At 39.7% G+C, this 17340-nt stretch overlaps 1 protein-coding gene across 2 annotated transcripts in view; it reads right to left on the bottom strand.

Annotated features, from left to right (window-relative positions):
- stk24.L (serine/threonine kinase 24 L homeolog) overlaps positions 1 to 5838 on the bottom strand; it is a 29621-nt gene extending 23783 nt beyond the window's left edge. The window contains exons 1-2 of one of the 2 annotated variants that reach the window (XM_018245048.2): positions 5299 to 5838; positions 3982 to 4081 (exon numbers count right to left, since the gene is read on the bottom strand). In XM_018245048.2, coding sequence (XP_018100537.1) covers positions 3982 to 3984 — 3 coding nt within the window. In that variant the 5' untranslated portion in view covers positions 3985 to 4081; positions 5299 to 5838. 2 annotated transcript variants of the gene reach the window in all.
- Positions 5839 to 17340: the final 11502 nt, after the last annotated feature.

Below are 17340 nucleotides of genomic sequence, written 5' to 3'. Positions count from 1 at the left end.
GTTTACTATTTAAAAAGTGAAGAGGAGTTCAGACAGATTAGTTCTCCTTGACCCAAAAGGATTTAGTATATACAGGCACATGTTTTACCTATGCCTGGAGCCCAAATTTAGCGGTGCGTAGCTAATAGTACTTGGCAGATGGTTAACAACAAGTGCAATTACCTTTTGCCCAGCAGGCTGTAGAAGACACTTTCCAAATCTACATTGCAGCAGGCACTTATTTATAAGACACAGTTATTTTGTATTCATGTTCCTTTAAAAGACACAAGCACCACATACTTCCTCCCATGCAAGAGAGGCACTTCCATGTTCCTAGTCACACTTAAGTTTTTGCAATATATTGATGTAGCAATAGTTCCGTTGGCTGGCCAGGGTAAGCGTCTTCTAAAAATGGGATCATTTCTGTTTACTGACAAACTAGAATGAATGAAACATGCTTTTCCTTTTTCAGATGAAAATTAAAGGAGAAGGAAAGGTTAAAACTAAGTAAGCCTTATCAGAAAGGTCCATCTAAATATACCAGTAAACCCCCAAAGTAGTGCTGCTCAAGTCCCCTGTCAAAAGAAACACTGCATTTCTTTCCTTCTATTGTGTACACATGGGCTTCTGTATCAGACTTCCTGCCTTCAGCTTAAACCTCATTGCCCTGGGCAAGAGCATGCTCAGTTTGCTCCTCTTCCCCACCCCCCTCCCTTCTCTACTGTAATCTGAGCCCAGAGCAGGGAGAGACTCAGGCAGGAAGTGATGTCAAACCATGTTAATACTGCAGCTCCTATCCTAAACAAACAGAGATCTTCTAGAGCTTTTTACTCAGGTATGGTAAAACATTCTACAGAATAAATATAGCATTCTAGCTTGCACTATTGCAGCTAATCTATTGGCAATAAAGTACCTCTGTAGCTTTCCTTCTCCTTTAAACACTACTGGTTTCCTGTGTAGGAGTTTCTGCACAATTTTACAGCAGTGGTTTATAACCTGTGGAACTCCCTGAAATTTTTCTAAAGAATGTATAATTTTAGCTACAGTTAGCTAATAAAGCAATGTTTTTATTACATTGTTATCTTGTTAATGCCTTAGTTAGGCCCTGAACAAAACCACTGTTTTGGGGTGACCAAATGGTAAAATGCTCCACAAACTTTCAGAATATTTTGTAGCTGCTTGCCTGAATTTAATAAACCCAACATAATACATATATGACTATATGTTTCCTATTGAACCAGCATTTCTGAATGCATAGCTAGCTAGCTTTGTATGGCTCCAACTACAATACAATGTTGTGTGAATATTTATGTACATTTGAATTATACAGTGCTACTTGTGAACACAGCACTGTACAGCAGAACAATAAATTCACAGAACAGGGGGTCATTACAATAATAAATACAAAGTACAATAATAAATGCAAAGTACAGTTACAATAAAGATTAAGAGCTTAGTGACAAAGACAAGAGGATGGAGGTCCCTGCCCCATAGAGCTTGCACTCTGTGTATAGTAGAAGCTATGTGAACACCTTCTATTTTTAAAAAGCAGCTACTGGATGTAAAAAGCAGATGAAATGCAACAAATCTATTGCTTATTTTTGTTGCAGCAGGCTGCTCCACCACTTCCCATGGCCAGCAGCCTTATATTTTAAAGGGGAACTCCAGCTTCCAAACCAAAATTTGATAAAGAGAACCACATAACACAGAAACCCCTAATATACCCATCACATTTACATGTTTCTTCAAAAAGTATGAATAAATTCCAAATTCTATGCTGAAATCCAGCTGTTTAACAGTTCTTCTCTTTCTGCATCATTCGAAATCTGGCAGGGAAGGAGGGACTAAACACTGATGTTACAAATTTTAACAATTTCTCCACAGCTTACAGGCAGGAACTACATAACCCACAATGCATTGAAATCACATGTGCAGGGAATTGTGGGGTTTGGATGATGCAGGCTAAGGACAGATGTACGGAAAGCATTTTAGGACATAATCAGGAAAACGCACGTTCTTCGTAAAGAAGTATGCAGACTCGTCTCTTATTCTACTCACTCATCCGAAGAAACTGCAGTCACACCTCCGTGCTGCTCACATTTGCTGTTGCAATATCCCCCCTTGTGGCTCATTCCTCAGCCCTCCCTCCTTGGTCTTCAGACCTCTCTCCTCAGCCCTCATTACAAAAGCCCTCCCTCCTCAACTCTCAGCCCTCCGTGCTCAGACCTCAGCACGTAAGCCAGGCTGAGAGCTGAGGAGGGAGGGCTGAGAGCTGAGGAGGGAGGGCTGAGAGCTGAGGAGGGAGGGCTAAGGATGGAGGGCTTTTGTAATGAGGGCTGAGGAGAGAGGTCTGAGGACCGAGGTCTGAGGACCGAGGAGGGAGGCTGAGGTGGAAGATTGCAACAGCAAATGTGGGCAGCATGGAGGCGTGAATGCAGTTTCTTCGGATGAGTGAGTAGAATAAGAACGGGCCTGCATACTTCTTTACGAGAGTGCATGCAAGAGCGTGTGTTCTCCTGATGATGTCCTAAAATGCACTCCATAATGATGGCTGCTGATACAAAGTAACAGTAGTCAGTCAGCTCAGCAAAGTAGTCAGACAGATCAGCAGGAGAGCAGGGGGCCAGACTTGGGGAACTGTTCCAAACCATTAAAAATCATGAAAAGTCTGCATATTTTTTAATTGATGTATATTGCAAAGTTGCTTGAAATTATGTTTACTTTTCAAAAAGCTTGGGTTATGTTTGTGTGGAGCTACCTGTGAAAGCAGAACTTACCAACTGGGTTCTACAGACATTGTCCCATTATCCTGTGGATAAAAACCTGGATAAAAGGATAAAACCTGGGGCAACTAGAGGAAGCATACATGAGGTATTAATGACCTATGGTACAATTAGATCTATAAAAAACACATACACAAGAGTTTACTGTAAAAGAGAGCTTCAGGCCTATTCAACTGAACACCACCACTGCTTTGTAAGTTTGATTGATTTGATTTTTTATGACTCCAAGCTTGACCAAGTAGGTCACAGATGTCTTTGAAGTCATAATTAGATCCATAACAGGATCTAATTTGCAAGTCTAAGAAGGTGCCTTGCCTTACAGGCCAATGCACAAGTAAAATAAACAAACTAGACAGAGATGCTTCACTATATTTTACTATGAGTATTTCCTGTTGGCAAATAAGTGTTCAGAGGAAAATGCTGGAGCTCTGTGAATAAAAGAGGAGTGTAAAATACAGAGACTAGTCCTCCTCTGTATCCAAGCTGCTTATAAGAATGCAATCTGCCGGGCTGGAAAGATTTAAAGATAGCCCTAGATTACTGCACTGGTTCCAATGCCTGTTCTCAGTGAACCCAGCCAACAGGGCATGTATTGTGGACATGCTCATAAGTGGGTGGATGATTACTGACTGGGCCACCTGCACTGCTGTGAGGGTAGCCAGGAATAAAACACTCCTGGTGGGGTGGTGCAATTAAGAACTATGTACATTGCTGATAAGAGCATTGTCTGAGCACTTTATAGTCCACCATGAGAGACAGGTGGTGGCAAACAGAATAATGGATGTTATGTGACGTGACGCAGCTAAGGGGCTTATAACAAATCAGAAGGGCACGTTTCCAAGACAGTAAACCACCCAAAATGTTTGTGAATGAATCACTCTTTATATAATCTTTCAAACTTGTAAATGAGCTGCAATCGGTGAGGTATACGCTGCACTATAGCACAAAGGCCAGGGACCTGTAAAACTAGTTGGTTTCAATGACCAGTTTCTCTACCGCAATAATGAGTGCGAGTAATGTACAAGGTATCTCTACCTTTGTGGGACAGGAGGTAGGAAAGTGTCCCCGCCCCATGCACATTGAGCGGAGTTGTCCAACTGGTAGTCGGTTGGCTGCATGATGCCTTCAAATGGATTTTTATGGCCATAAAAAACCCTTTGTAAAAAGAACATTTCATTATAATTTGACCTGGGCCTTAGTAGTTAATTGCATTACTGACCATCAATATGGGACAGTCCTGTTATATACAGAATACCTCTCCAGCAACTTATCTCAGCCGGCTCATTGTAGAAAGCTGCCCTAGGTTATTTCAAAGCAATCTGTGATAAACAAGAGAAAAGGGTTCTGATAAAACAAAATGCAGAAAGCACTTCTAAATATATGCAATTGTGCATTTCTTATCTTGTTAGGAGCTAATGAGGGCTTAACTAATGTTACACCGCATAAGGTGACAATCTAAAAAGACCTAGGCCTTGACCCTAAGGATTATGTTATAAGCAGAAAGAAGCTAAGCTACTTTGCAACGACGCTTATTCTTTGTAATAATCATACACTGACATACTTGCCTTTTCATTTTAAAAGAGAGATTTAGTCACTCTTTCAAACCAGAAAGCTGACATTCAACACTAGGTCATTGTCAGAACAGTGGTTAAACTGCAAAACTAGAGAGCTACAGAAACAAAGTTATAAGATCGCACATAAGAACAAAAATTAAACCACAATGATGTCAGGATACTGTGGCCTCCCTCATACTAAGAGTCACTGTTCTCCGTTCCCCTAAAACACCCCAGCATTTTAGCTACAGGAACGTCAGACAGAGGCACAGGCCTAAAAAGTTTCCATTGTTAATAAACGGCATGTAAATGACACAGATCTGTCAGTTGTTTTGGTCAGCGTGTAAATAATAATTGGATTTCTTCTCAAAACAGCTGTAGAACTTGGGCCACAGTGTACTGTAAGGGACCCCCAGCATCACTACATAGATATTCTTACCCACAGAGATGCCCTGTAATTAGCACAGTGAGGAATTCCATACACATGAACCAGATGTAAAATGGACTCACCCACTTAAATCCCCCAATGGGCTGATCTGGGGAAATCTCCCACAATAAATGCAACATGGAGAGCTCAACTGAGGAGGCTCCAAGCTGAACTGCTGTTTATTTGCTGCAACAGATGTGCTATAGACTAGGTTTCCTGGAAGATTTACAATGGGGGGTCCACCTCAATGGGTGGCTTCAATATTAAAGGGACCTCAGAGCACTGATTTAGAATGTGAAAGAGATTTGTAGCCTGGGGCATGAGCACCTGAACTGTGGGCTGTCCAACCTGCGGCCCCACAAGCTGCTCTAACTACTGCCACTGCCCTGTCCCCTGCCCCCAGCATTATACGCACACCAAGTTGCTGGAAGTTGTAGTTGAGCAGCTGGAGGGCCGCAGATAGAATAATATACAGGCCAGATGGTAGAGCCCCGTCCTCCTGCAACAAGGGGCCGTGAGTTAAGCTAAAGGCGGAGGGAGGAAGCGTCAGTCTCACCTGTATCCCATGCAGGCCGGGCTGCACCGGGGAGTGACTCATATTGATGTCCCTGCAGCACAGCCCCGGCCCTTAGATCCACTGCTAATCCGAGCAGCGATGCCCCGGTGTCCGGGGTTCCCTCTGCCTACGAGTCCGGGCCCAGGAGGAGGAGAAGCAGCCGAGGGCAGAGCTGGGCAGCAGGAAGAGATTGGCTTTATTATTGTGCTGGAGAGGAGGATTTCCGGCGGCGGGGGAGGCCAATGGTCGCATAAAACGGGGTGAAGGCAAGTTCCAGGCTGGAGCAGATACGAGGCGAGGTCCCCACGGTTTCCTCTCTCGTACAGAAACTAGAGCAGGAAACAAGACGAGCAATAACCACCCACCTACCCTCCTCCTCCTCCTGTCTCTTCCCCTCACACAGCTCCTCCTGCGCCCTCACTCTCGCCAGGCCAGTGGGACGTCAGTTCAGCTCGGACTCGTCAACTTCTCATCCGGGGAGCCTTTCCCCTCTACCCTGAGGCACACCTGCCACCCCTGGGAGCCTGTATGGATTATTCCATTCCTAATCTAGTGCGAGACAGGGGTCATTTATCAACACTGGGCAAATTTGCCCACGGGCAGTAACCCAAGGCAACCAATCAGATTGCTGCATGCATTGTTCTACTTGCAGCTGGCTTTAAAAAGCTAATCACTGATTGGTTGCTGTAGGTAACTGCCCATGGGCAAATTTGCCCAATGTTGATAAATGAGCCCCGAGCGTCCTAATAAAGGGGAAAACAACAAGAGCAACGCACTTGCGCCAAACTAATGCCTCTATTAAAGAGCTTGTTTACCTTTCAGTTAACTTTTAGTGATATTCTGAGACAATTTGCAATTGGTTTAAATGTTTGATTATTTGTGGTTTTTGAGTTATTTAGCTTTTTATTCAGCTGCTCTCCAGTTTGCCAGTTCAGCAATCTAGTTGCTAGGGTCCAAATTCCCCTAGCAACCATGCACTGATTTGAATAAGAGACTGGGATATGAATAGTAGAGGGTCTGAATAGAAAGAGGAATAATAGAAAGTAGCAATAACAATACATTTATAGCCTTATAGATCATTCAGGGTTTTTTTTAAGATGGGGTCTGTGATCCATATTTGAAAGCTGAAAAGAGTCAGAAGAAAAAGGCAATAATAATGAAGACCAATTGAAAAGTTGTTTAGAATTAACCATTCTATAACATACTAAATGTTACATCTAGGCCCCCAATCTATAAACACCTTTCTCTCAATACAACTCACTTTAGATTAAAGAAAAGTAAATACTGTATAGGTCGGAGTTTCAACAAAATGACTTCATTGTAAATGTAAACATTTGCAACTTTATTAAAAAATACAATTGAATTACACTCACTATGTAATTAATTCCTCATTGTCTGTAAGGGTTCTAACACAGGAGCATTTTTTTGTTGGTTTGACACATATATGCTGCCTAGTTCCTCTCATGAGCATTCACAGTTGGGTTTTATTGACTGGCGTTGTTATTGCTTGAGCTTTTTTTTTTTTTTACGGCATGCTGCGTTTTCTTGTGCTTGACAAGCATTCAAAAGACAATAAAATAGAGGGTTACATTTGGAATTCACAAAAACGCATTACAGAGGCTAGAATGAAAATACACGATAAAAACGAATCCTTGTAAGGGCTCTGCATATTCACCCAGTACAGATACTTCTTTTCTCAGTATGCTCCAGGCAAATTAAAGGAGAAGGAATGTCATAATCACTGAGGGTGCCAAATGTCACGCATCTCCTTTAAGTGTATGTTACACTCCATTTCTGATAGTTGGTGGCAACAAGAAAAGGTTCCCGAAAACATCAAAGAATTGGCTTGAAAGGTCTTGACTCTCTGATACCTTTCACTAATAAACATTAATATATAATCTATCTGTTCTGGCAAATCATTTTACGAGCTGGACTTTTTTTTTTCTTAAGGTTTGGGCTTTTTGGGCAGGCCCGGACTGGCAATCTGTGGGTTCTGGCAAATCCTAGAGGGGCTGCTATAAGGTCCCATAGCAAGTCAGTATTAAGTGGGTTCTGTGTGGGTTGTTTGGGCCTCTATGTGGGCTGATTGGGCCTCTGTGTACCTGAAATGCCAGGGCCTATTTTAATTCTCAGTCCGGACCTGTTTGCAGGAACATGTCCCATAATGCAGACATGGATGTCCACAGAAAATGTTCCAGCACAGGGAAAAGTCATTAACTGAATGTAACTTGTTTGAGAGACCCACCTTTCCAATTCAGTAGTTTAGGGGATCAGTGGCAGGGATGTCACGTCACTGAAAAATTTGGACATGGCCTATTGTGTGTTGGGTTCTCTTGATGAAGAAGCCAAACATACCCCCACCTTACTGCACAATAATGTATATACACATACACACACACACACACTCTTTCTCTAACACACATACATGAGCACACACAAAAACAGATTTAGCTTCTCCCCAAACTATGTCTGTCTCATATACACACAGCATCATGTGACCACGTTAAGGCTCAGAAAATATACAAGTATATACAAACACACCTGAAGAATTTTCTCTGTCAAGCAGGAGCTTGACAGAGACATGCAGTATTATCAGGGGAGAGAGACTGAGATCACCATTATAGGGCTTGCTCATTATGCATATACCTGTGATGTAGGATCATTTAAAGCATTCTCAATCCTGTGACACACATGTAATAAAATGGCTCTGGGGTGCTAGGCTTGATTTTAGACAGGACACTGTCTACTGTCTATTATCTGCTCTCCCCATCTCTGCAGGGGTTCCCTCCAGGTACACTGGTTTCCTCCCACACATGCAGTGCAGGCAGGTTACTTGGCTCCTGATGAAACTAACTTTCATGTGTATGTGATCGGGACCTTAGATCATAAGCTCCACTGGGGTAGGGACTAATGTAAATAATGCTTAATCTCTGTAAAGTGCAGTAGAGAATGGTGCTATATAGAGTTCAGTAATAGAAATGGCTGACGGAGGGTGCTGTAAGCTTTTTCCTGATTTAGCTTGACAGTCCCATATTTGCTTTTTTAGTTTAATAATAAGTTAGTTATCTCTTATTAGCAATATGATCCACAGCTTTCCCTGTAACAGATGAATGAGAAAACGGTTAGCAGTTACCTTGCTAAGCATTTTCTAAACCATTAGGGTAAGTGCACGCACTGCTATTTCAGGAGATTAGTCGCCCAGCAACAAATCACTTCTTCTTCGGGGCGACTAATCTCCCTGAACTGCCTTCTCGCCGGCTAGAATCTAAATCGACAGGATCACTTCGTTTTCTGAAGACTTCGCAAAGCCGAAGCGATCCGACTGCCATCTCGCGGGTGATTTACATTCTAGCTGACGGCAAGGCAGGTCAGGGAGATTAGTCGCCCGAAGAAGAAGCAATTTGTCGCTGGGCTACTAATCTCCCAAAATAGCAGCATGTGCCCGGGCCCTCAGGCTGATGGGAAGATTCAGATGCTTGCTGAACTCTCTGTAGTCTATTTCCTTTTCAGCTAATTAGCATAGAAATGTGGCATTAATCATTGAAAAATAATCTGCCACAAAGTTAATCTGTCTAATAATATAATCTCCGTGGTGTTGGAAAAACAAACATTTTAGTCATGCTGAACAGAAACTGACTATGCAACGACATCCCTTTTTTTTTTTTAAATAGTTTGTATTACAATTTTGTAAGAGTTTACATTATGTTGTATACAGTGGTCCTTGAGGTCACAAAAAAAAAGGATAACATTATAGAAAATCAAAAAGAAAAACATAACTAAACAAAGCAAAAAACATTACCAATAACATTTTTAAATTAAATAACTTTGTAAATGAGTATACATTTCAAGTAGTCATCAAGAAATATAGAGTTGGCTGACTCTGGAGAGAAATACTATATAATACACAAAAGCCATGAATATCCTGTAAATTATATCCTTATAAACGGTGAGTTCTGATGTCATCAGTTATAAACGGTGAGTTCTTATGTCATTTCTGTCACATGACTCACCGAAATTTGTGTATTATAATAAATAAAGTACCCCCAGTTGCAAAATATGAGGATATTAGAAGTTACCTTGGAGTTCCATGACCTGTATAAAAACACTCTGCCTTCGGCCTCGTGTTTTTATATGGTCATGAAACTCCTCGGTAACTTATAATATCCTTATATTTTACAAAAGGGGGTACTTTATTCACTATATTAACAGGGTGAGTAGGAAATCCTGGATCAGGATGCCTATATTACTTCTAATGTTCCCAAATTTTCAAGAATTTATCTTGAGTGTGGTGAAGGAAACTTGTTAGTTTCTGATTCATCATGATCAGGTCCACTTTCTGCTTAAAAGCCTGGAATGGTATTGATTTCGATTTCAAAGCTTTAGCAATAGTTTTTCATGCAGCTAAGCAGATGTTAGTGAGTAATATATGCTTCAATTTAGTAAATGCTGTACATTTACTGTTTAAGAGAGCGTGTACTGGATTACATCTGATATTAATCTGAAAGAGAGAAAATAGGATACTGTACAGAATCTGGTGACAATAGAGGTACGCAGGCAACCTCTAAAACAGTTAGGGTTAGCAGTCTTAACATATTTAGCTATCCTTTTTGGACTTAAGTGCCACCTTAGTAAAACCTTATACAAAGCTTCCAATAAGGCTATGTAAATGGAGCTCGCTTTAGTTGAAAAATAGATATAAATAAATAAAGACATTAGAATCTATAAAATGATTAAGATTGCTTTTCCAGGTCTTGAGGACATTATTTTTCATGTGCAGAGTACAACACAGAGGTGTAGGAGACCATATTAGAGATTCTGCACTATATGGACTATATGGATCACCAAAGTGTAATTTTACAAATTTTGCCATAGGAGGAGAAGCGCTTTAGATTTGCCATGGTTAAGGCCAGAAATGGAAGCCAAATTATCCAATACATGATATAAATTAGAAAGTAAGGTAGGTAGTTGAGGGATCAATATTGTAACATCATCTGCAAACATGGATATATTATGATAAACTTTTCTCATTACACCCTGTATATTATGGCCTGATCTAATAAAAGAAGCCAGGTGTTCAATAGCCAGATCAAATAATATGGGAGAGAGGGGACACCCTTGACACGTGCTTTGTGCTAAAAGGAAAGGTGGTGAGTAAAATCCAATGGAAGCAACAGAGGCTGTAGGGGAATCCACATCAAAAAGCTTGGACCAAAACTCCATCTCTTGAGTATGCGCTATTTCTTTCTTATATAGAATTACTGTCTTTTTTTATAAAGACATAATCTTCTGTGAAGGTGTCTGCACACACAACTTTGGCCTACACTATGCTTGGTACAGTGTCAACCCCAGGCTGGCAAAGATGACAGTCCTGAGGCTTGAACTTTGTAATCTTTCTTGGGGGTCCCTCTTTTGGCAGCCAGAAATGTCCATAAGTTTGTATCTTGCCAAGTACTAAAAACTAGATATTCACAGCTTCATCATATGTATAGAATAATAAGCAAGTTCTAATTTAATGAGCTGGTTTTTATTGAGTTAAATATACCTTTAGAACAAATACTTTACCAACTAAAATTTTATAGCCAAATATGTGACCTATTAAAAAAAAAACCATACCAAATTGGCATATATAAGTAAATATTGGTCTTTTACACCGAGCCACTGTTCTGTGTGCAGGTTCTAACTGTAACAGGAATAAGTGTGGGAGAAAATTACACAGCTGTGTCCATTGATTGGCTCATAGGATATCATACCTAGCATGTGTGTGTGTGCTGTGCCTTACAACTTGCTTTTTTATGTGAGCACATTTGCCAAAATCCGCCCAGTCTGTGAACAGCAACAGGTCGATGCAGTGCCTGACAGGGCACACTTATGTAGAGGCAGAAGCAAGCTATGTGTTTTCTCCGACAGTGAATATATGTTGGATGTAAAAACTCATTATGCTGTGTAATAAACGGTGGGATAATACGCCAGGCTTCACCGTGTAAAAAACTGCGTAAAAATGGCATAACATTTTTATGCTTTTTTTCTTAGAGGGAATAAATAATGGTTGCAAATCTGGTGTTCGTATGGTGTAAAATCACACCATTTGACATTTTACACAGCTTTTAATACCGTTTTTTTTTCATAGAATTTAGTTTTACACAGCATAATAAATATGCCCCCTGGTGTAACATGGCCCTAAGGGCAGCGTTACTCTTGGGTAAATTTTTAATGTTAAAACACAAATGTTTGCATTTTTGTGCTACAATCTGCCCCATGTGTGTGCTGGCAGGCTGATCCCATGGCTGTCAGTGCATAATCAAAACAGTGGGACAGAAACAGATTGGCCCTTTTTTCTACTGGTATATCTGCTAATATTTAATTAGTACTAAAGGCTCCTTTCATAGTGTTAACTCTATATGGGGCTATAACCAGTATCACTGTATTCCCCCCTTGTCCTTGTTCCCTAATACAGTCTTCTTTGTACTACCTCAAATCATCAATATGGGATAGAGATATTGTAAAGCTTGAATTGACTGTAACTCTCTCACTTTGTATTGTTCATGATTAAATCCACTTTTCTTTGATACCATTTATTATTCCCTTGTGTTGCATTTTCTGAAACTCTCTAAGTTAAAATAAAAAATTCAAAGAAATTCTTAAGGAAGAACCACTCATACTAGTCACTATTCGCAAATTGGGCAAGTTTTAGTAGTTTCACTTATTCAAATGGCATATTTATCAAATGTAAAAAGAAAATTCATTACATTTTTTTTTTTTTTACCTGTAGAGGCCTTTAGGAAACCCTTTGGTGGATTATTTATTAACCCTTTGACAAACATCTATAAGAGTAAAAGTGATCCTTTAACATCAGCATTTCAGAATCAGGGGCGTAACTATAGAGGAAGTTACGCGGTTGCAGGGGGGCCTTTTATTTAACTTGTTCATTAATGACTTAGGGGAGGGTGTTGTAAGTAATGTATCAGTGTTTGCAGATGACAAAAAATTATCCAGCCCAATTCATTCCATCCAGGATGTGGCATCCTTGCAACAGGATCTTGACAAACTGGCAATCTGGGCAGCTATGTGGCAAATGAGATTCAATGTTGATAAATGTAAAGTCATGCACCTGGGATGTAAAAATATCCAAGCCACTTATACCCTTAATGGGACTGCACTAGGCAAATCCATTATGGAAAAGGACCTTGGAGTCCTTGTAGATGATAAACTTGGCTGTAGCAAGCAATGCCAGTCGGCAGTATCAAGGGCAAATAAGGTCATGAGCTGTATTAAAAGGGGCATAGAGTCACGGGAGGAGGGGGTCATTCTTCCACTGTATAGAGCACTTGTAAGGCCCCATCTAGAATATGCCGTACAGTTTTGGTCTCCATCACTCAAACAGGACATTATTGTATTAGAGAGGGTCCAGAGAAGGGCAACTAAGCTGGTAAAAGGTATTGAAAATCTTAGCTATGAGGAAAGACTGGCCAAATTGGGGATGTTCACGCTGGAGAAGAGGCGCTTAAGGGGTGATATGATGACTATGTATAAATATATAAGGGGATCATACAACAATCTCTCTAATGCTTTATTTACCAGTAGGTCTTTCCAGCTGACACGAGGTCACCCATTCCGATTAGAAGAAAAGAGGTTCCGCCTAAATATTCGGAAGGGGTTTTTTACAGTGAGAGCTGTGAAGATGTGGAATTCCCTCCCTGAATCAGTTGTACAGGCTGATACATTAGATAGCTTTAAGAAGGGGTTGGATGGCTTTTTAGCAAGTGAGGGAATACAGGGTTATGGGAAATAGCTCATAGTCCAAGTTGATCCAGGGACTAGTCCGATTGCCATTTTGGAGTCAGGAAGGAATTTTTCCCCCTCTAAGGCAAATTGGAGAGGCTTCAGATGGGTTTTTTGCCTTCCTCTGGATCAACTGGCAGATAGGTAGTTAATAAACAAAAAAAAAAAAAAAAAAGGTTGAACTCGATGGACATGTGTCTTTTTTCAACCTTACTTACTATGTTACTATGTTACTATGTATGAGTGTAGGGGGCCCAGTGAGACCCTAATTAATTAGCAATTTTAATATAGCTTGGTAAAATAGGCCAACTTATAAATATTTTGGGGCCCTAAATTAAATTTGCTATGGGGCCCAGTAACAACTAGTTACGCCACTGTTCAGAATGACTGTATTAGTCATACTTGGAAGGGGGATGCAGAAAGTAAGGACAATAATAAAACTGGATCTTCAATTTTTGTTATGGTTTTGGTTGCAGACCACCAGGTGACCCCCAACAACCAAATAGTATCAGCTGAAAAGAGGCAGAATTAGTCAAATATTCATGACACAGTGCTTCCGCCCTCCAGTGGCTATTGGTAGAATGAACATATGGCATTACCCATCGTCTTTTATAAATTGTTTTACTCAGTAAATGAAACCATACAAATATTATGTTTAACAACCCATATTTAGTCTTTGTGATGTCATGATGCCTGATCAGCCATTAGCTAAAACATATTTCACTAACGTGTCCACCTGACTTCTCCAGAGAATATAATATTCATTATGAATTGTTATTGTTGTTAGGGTTTCTAAACCCACCTTAAGTTACAGCAGACATCCAAGACCAAGCTTTTAAAGCCATTCTTCAATGAATCCCCTAATGACAGAGCAGCTGCACATTAAGTTAAATGCCGAGTTATAGCCTGGGAATGTAGTCATTATGGTATACATGTACACAATGGCTTCATCACAAACTGGGACACAGTCATGAATTTATTTTGGAATGCACACCTGGCCATGGATTCAGTTTCTCCTCTAAAACTATTCCGAGCTGTCCAAGACAACTGTACGTCTAAATATTCATTTAGCCGGCGAACTAAGAATTCCCACAGCAGGATATATAAATCTGAAATCATTCATGAATGCAATTTATCTCTGCTCCCTGCGGCCTGCAGTCTAATTATGGAACGTATGGTGAGATTTAAACCCTGGAAAATGTCTGTGACTTGCAGTGTACAATCTCTTGTCCTCAGGGCTGTGATGTTTCACACAGAGAACAAAACAGGAGGAGAAATCATTCTGTGGATCTCAGTTTGTACTTTAGGCAAGTGTAGAAACCTGCAAGATGCATGTGCTTCCGACATGCAGATATATCAGATATATATCACTAAAGCCAGCCTACATAGTCAGCAACAAGCTCTCTCTGCCTTCAAAATTAGCCTGTTTTTTTTAAAGTCAAATCTAAGGGCAGTATCAGGTGATCGAGTGTGAAAAAAATTAAACCGGTGCCACACTTTTTGTGACACTTTTGTGGCCAGGTAAGTCTTAGGATTGGGGACGGCATGCCCCCCTTGGCCACATCAAGAGATCACAAAGAAGCCGTTGCAGTGGGGGAAGAGCAGGGGGTGGTCTAGGGGTGCATGGCCCATCTTACACCCCTGAAACTACCTCCATTCGCATCCACACTGCCTGACTCCCAACATAATTGTTCATTTACTGACCAATCCCATAACTGACCAATTGTGTTGAATTCCTGTGTATAAAGTTACAAGATCACATTCATTTATAAACACTGGGTAAATTTGCACCTGGGCAGTAACACAGAGTAACCAATCAGTGACTGGCTTTTTCAGTCACCTACAGGTTAAGAAATAATAGCAAACTTCTGATTGGTTTTTATAGGTCACTGCCCAGTTACAAATATTCCCAGCGTTTATAAATGAGCCCCTTACGTGTGTTTGCCCTCAGTGTTTTCAATTTTTTTTTATCTGTGGATGCACAGAGTGGAAGAACAAATGGGGAATAATCTTTACTTGGCAGATGTTACTGTTTGAAATTAAACCAAGCGGCATACTGCTGGGCCGTTTTTCATTTTGATGAATTAGCTGGATATTGTTAATGCTGCTGATGGTTTCAGCACTGATGGGAAAAACATTTCCTGCAACAGATGTTGTTTGAGTTTAAAAGGTTCTCATAAAGCAAGGTTTTATTTCCGTACACAGATAAATATAAACACAGCTTCTATTGGTCAGCACATGCCCTTCACCTTTAACATTAAAATTATGAAAGTTTTTTAGATAAAAGTTTGATTTTTAGACATTGAACCTAAACTGATTTTTATTATTGTTAAAGTCTGCAGGATTTATTATATAATAACTGATTAAAAAATTAGATCACTGCACATGCGCCCTAGAGGCAACATGGTGGTGTTTACAAATAATAAATGTCATTATTTTATCATGGCTAATAGCACCAATTTTGTTTTTGTTCCTTTCTAATGAAAGATGGTTAAAGAAAATAGAAAAGAGTTGGCTCTGTATTTTGCTCTTGATCTGTATTTTGCTCTGCAGTCTATATGGCATTAGTTTTCACAGCAGCAGTTTGTAGGGATACAACATGCTGGGCCAGAATAACTACATTCTTGCAGTGCTAATTCTATAACAGAAACAAAACTTCCTGCTGTTGCCATGTACCCAAGTCATTACTGTCAGTAATAGTGCGAGTAATCTCATAAATGATATGGTGGTGTGAAACATGCAAGTAGCATTGTATATGAATGGTTCCCCAGTCTGAAATATTTAATAGTAACACACTGCCACCTAGTGAAATATCACTGAATTAGCACATTATAACCTGTTCCCTGCAATGTTAGAGGATTATTTACTACACCTCGATAATTTTATTTTCTGGTAGGGCTTTTTGGGGCATAAACTCAAATTTTTTTGTGGAAAAAACAAACTCGAATTTTTCACGATTTATTATAACCTGATGCTGAAAAAAGCCTGAATCCAAAAATCCGCCACCTCAAACCTGTCGAGGTCATGTATAAGTCAATGCCAGATGTCCCTATCTCAATTTGAAGATATTGTGTTCTGCGCTGGGTTTAGCCTGATAATCTGAAAAATGTGGGGTTTCTGGGCAATAACCCAAAACAAATGAGCGATTCTGGACAAAAGTCTAAAAAATCGTACAATTTGGGTTTTTACACGATTTTATCGAGTTTTATCCCGATTTTTTTTGTGTTATCTTAAATAAGGTAAAATCGTGGATGCTAGTTTGATTGAGTTTACTTTATTAAAATAATGAGATAAAACCAAATTTCAGTACATAACCTCCTTAATGTTTTACATTTGTATTCAATGGGAAATGAATCCCCCTTTCACTTGGAGTTATGTAGAAAATGTACTTTGACACCATTTAAACTGCCAGAAATCAATATATCACACAGACTTATCTGGTTCCACAGATTGAAAGAGAAACATTACTCTGACAAACCATCAGCTCAACAGATCAGTGTATTAGAATTCTTACCAATTTAAAATCTCATGGAAAGATTTGAGTTCTGACTATGCTTTCACATGCAGAGAGTCTGATCTATTAGTGGAACAGTGCAAGGTGAAAACCATCTTGTATAATGCCCATGGCCTGTGTCTACTCATGCGCAAGATACAGCATACTAAGGGTCCGAATTATTATTATTAATTTTTTTTACTAATCACATTTTTTCTTTATAAATTTGTGGGGGTTTTTTATTTCTATAAAACTCTAAAAATTTGAGATTCATTTAAAAATTCATTTGAAATTCATTCATTTAAAAATTTGAGATTCATTTAAAAAACTACAGAAAACTCTGATACAAAACTTTGGCAAGTAAAAGTGGCTGAGGCACTATAGAGGTCAATGGGAGCTGCATTGATCCTACTGGACCTTTTTTTTGTTTTTAGCCATTCAGACCTTTAGAGGTTTTTGGATTTTTGTTTGCTAATTATTGTCCGAAAAACTTGAATTTTTAGAGGTTTTTGGATTTTTTAGGGCATCGTTCAGCTTTTTTTTTCCCATTGGTACTTTTTATATTCAGATCTTTTAATAACTGTCACAGCGTTAGTGGTTTGAGAGAACATGAATTTAATAAGAGTGGTTTCAAAAATCTCTAAAACCACTAAAATTCAACCTTTAATGATTGGGTCTCTAAGGGTCAATGGAGGCTAGTACTCTACACCTGTCATTAACTTACTCTTACTTTTCTTCTTGTATAACAGTTTTATGCAGGGACAGAACAA

The sequence above is a fragment of the Xenopus laevis genome, chromosome 2L, assembly GCF_017654675.1.
Source record: "Xenopus laevis strain J_2021 chromosome 2L, Xenopus_laevis_v10.1, whole genome shotgun sequence".
In the NCBI taxonomy this organism is placed as follows: domain Eukaryota; kingdom Metazoa; phylum Chordata; class Amphibia; order Anura; family Pipidae; genus Xenopus; species Xenopus laevis.
This window is presented reverse-complemented; position numbering and strand designations above follow the sequence as displayed.